This window comes from Apaloderma vittatum, unplaced genomic scaffold, assembly GCF_000703405.1.
Source record: "Apaloderma vittatum isolate BGI_N311 unplaced genomic scaffold, ASM70340v1 scaffold7241, whole genome shotgun sequence".
NCBI classification, from domain to species: domain Eukaryota; kingdom Metazoa; phylum Chordata; class Aves; order Trogoniformes; family Trogonidae; genus Apaloderma; species Apaloderma vittatum.
In genome coordinates, this window is record NW_009699516.1 from 961 (window position 1) to 1,996 (window position 1,036).

The 1,036-nt window shown below is 59.5% G+C and overlaps 1 protein-coding gene across 1 annotated transcript in view; it reads left to right on the forward strand.

Moving 5' to 3' along the window:
- The window catches only part of LOC104280671 (diacylglycerol kinase delta-like), a gene marked incomplete at its 5' end in the record, with an annotated part of 5,000 nt that overhangs the window by 884 nt on the left and 3,080 nt on the right, over positions 1–1,036 (forward strand). Inside the window, 2 exons of the mRNA XM_009878400.1 lie at positions 456–615; positions 833–878. Of these exons, the coding sequence (XP_009876702.1) occupies positions 456–615; positions 833–878 (206 nt within the window). The remainder of the gene's footprint in view (positions 1–455; positions 616–832; positions 879–1,036) is intronic.

Sequence of the window (1,036 nt, forward strand, 5' to 3'; positions counted from 1 at the left end):
CAGCCTCGTTTGCCAGCCTGCAGTTCCCTGAAGACCCCAGCCCTCTGTGAGTCTGCCTGCCCCAGGGATCCTGGTCCACCCTTGGCATCCATCACGGAGTGGGAGCAGAGCTGGGACCATGCTGCCTCTTAGAGGTGGCTGCAGGGGCATCCTCTGCCCGCCAGTGGGGCATCCCTGGTGCCTAGCAGTGCTCGCGCTGGGGAAGCCTGCATGTGCCCAGTGCTGGAGCTCTTGGTTCTAGCCCACTGGCCAGCACTATGCTTGTGCTGGGAACTCAGGGCTCCCACTGCCCTGTGCAAGGAGGGCCTGGGTGTGCTACACCCCACCATGGGGACCGACAGGGGTCCAGCCATCCCCGCTAGCTTGGGCCAGGCTTCCCAGTGCCAACCTCTCCAGGGCCTCATGCTGCAGCTCCGGCAGATTTTACACTCTGGCCCCCAGTGCCAATCCAACAGTTGCCAGTGTGCAACTGCCTCCCAACCTGCCTGCCCTGTTCGCTGCTTTCAGCCACTTCTTGGAGAAATGCGTCATGAATAACTACTTCGGCATTGGCCTGGATGCGAAGATCTCCCTGGAGTTCAACAATAAACGGGATGAGCACCCCAAGAAGTGCAGGTTGGCTGAAACCCCCTGGATTCACATGGGAAATATATATACCCTCAACTCATCTCCAATGTGTGCACCATGAGGGACTGTCAGGGTGCTGATGGGGTCCGGTTGATCCTGCCGTGCCTGGGTGTGGAACCCTTCCTGGGGCGTTTCTTCTACCTGCATCCAGTGCTTCAGCCAATTGAGCACCACTGAGTGGGTGGCAGGTTGCAAACACCCCCAGGAAGCAGGAGGGTTACTACAAGGCTCCAGCTGCTAATGCCCCTCAGGTGTGTGAACAGGCACAGCAGGGCTTGGTGGGATTTATCTACTCTGCACCTGGGTAGAGGAGGCATTGCTGCACTGGCATGGAAGGGTGCACAACTGGGTGACATGCTGCCACCTCCATCTCCTGGGGGGCAGCAGGCAACCCCTGTGTTCGGGCAGT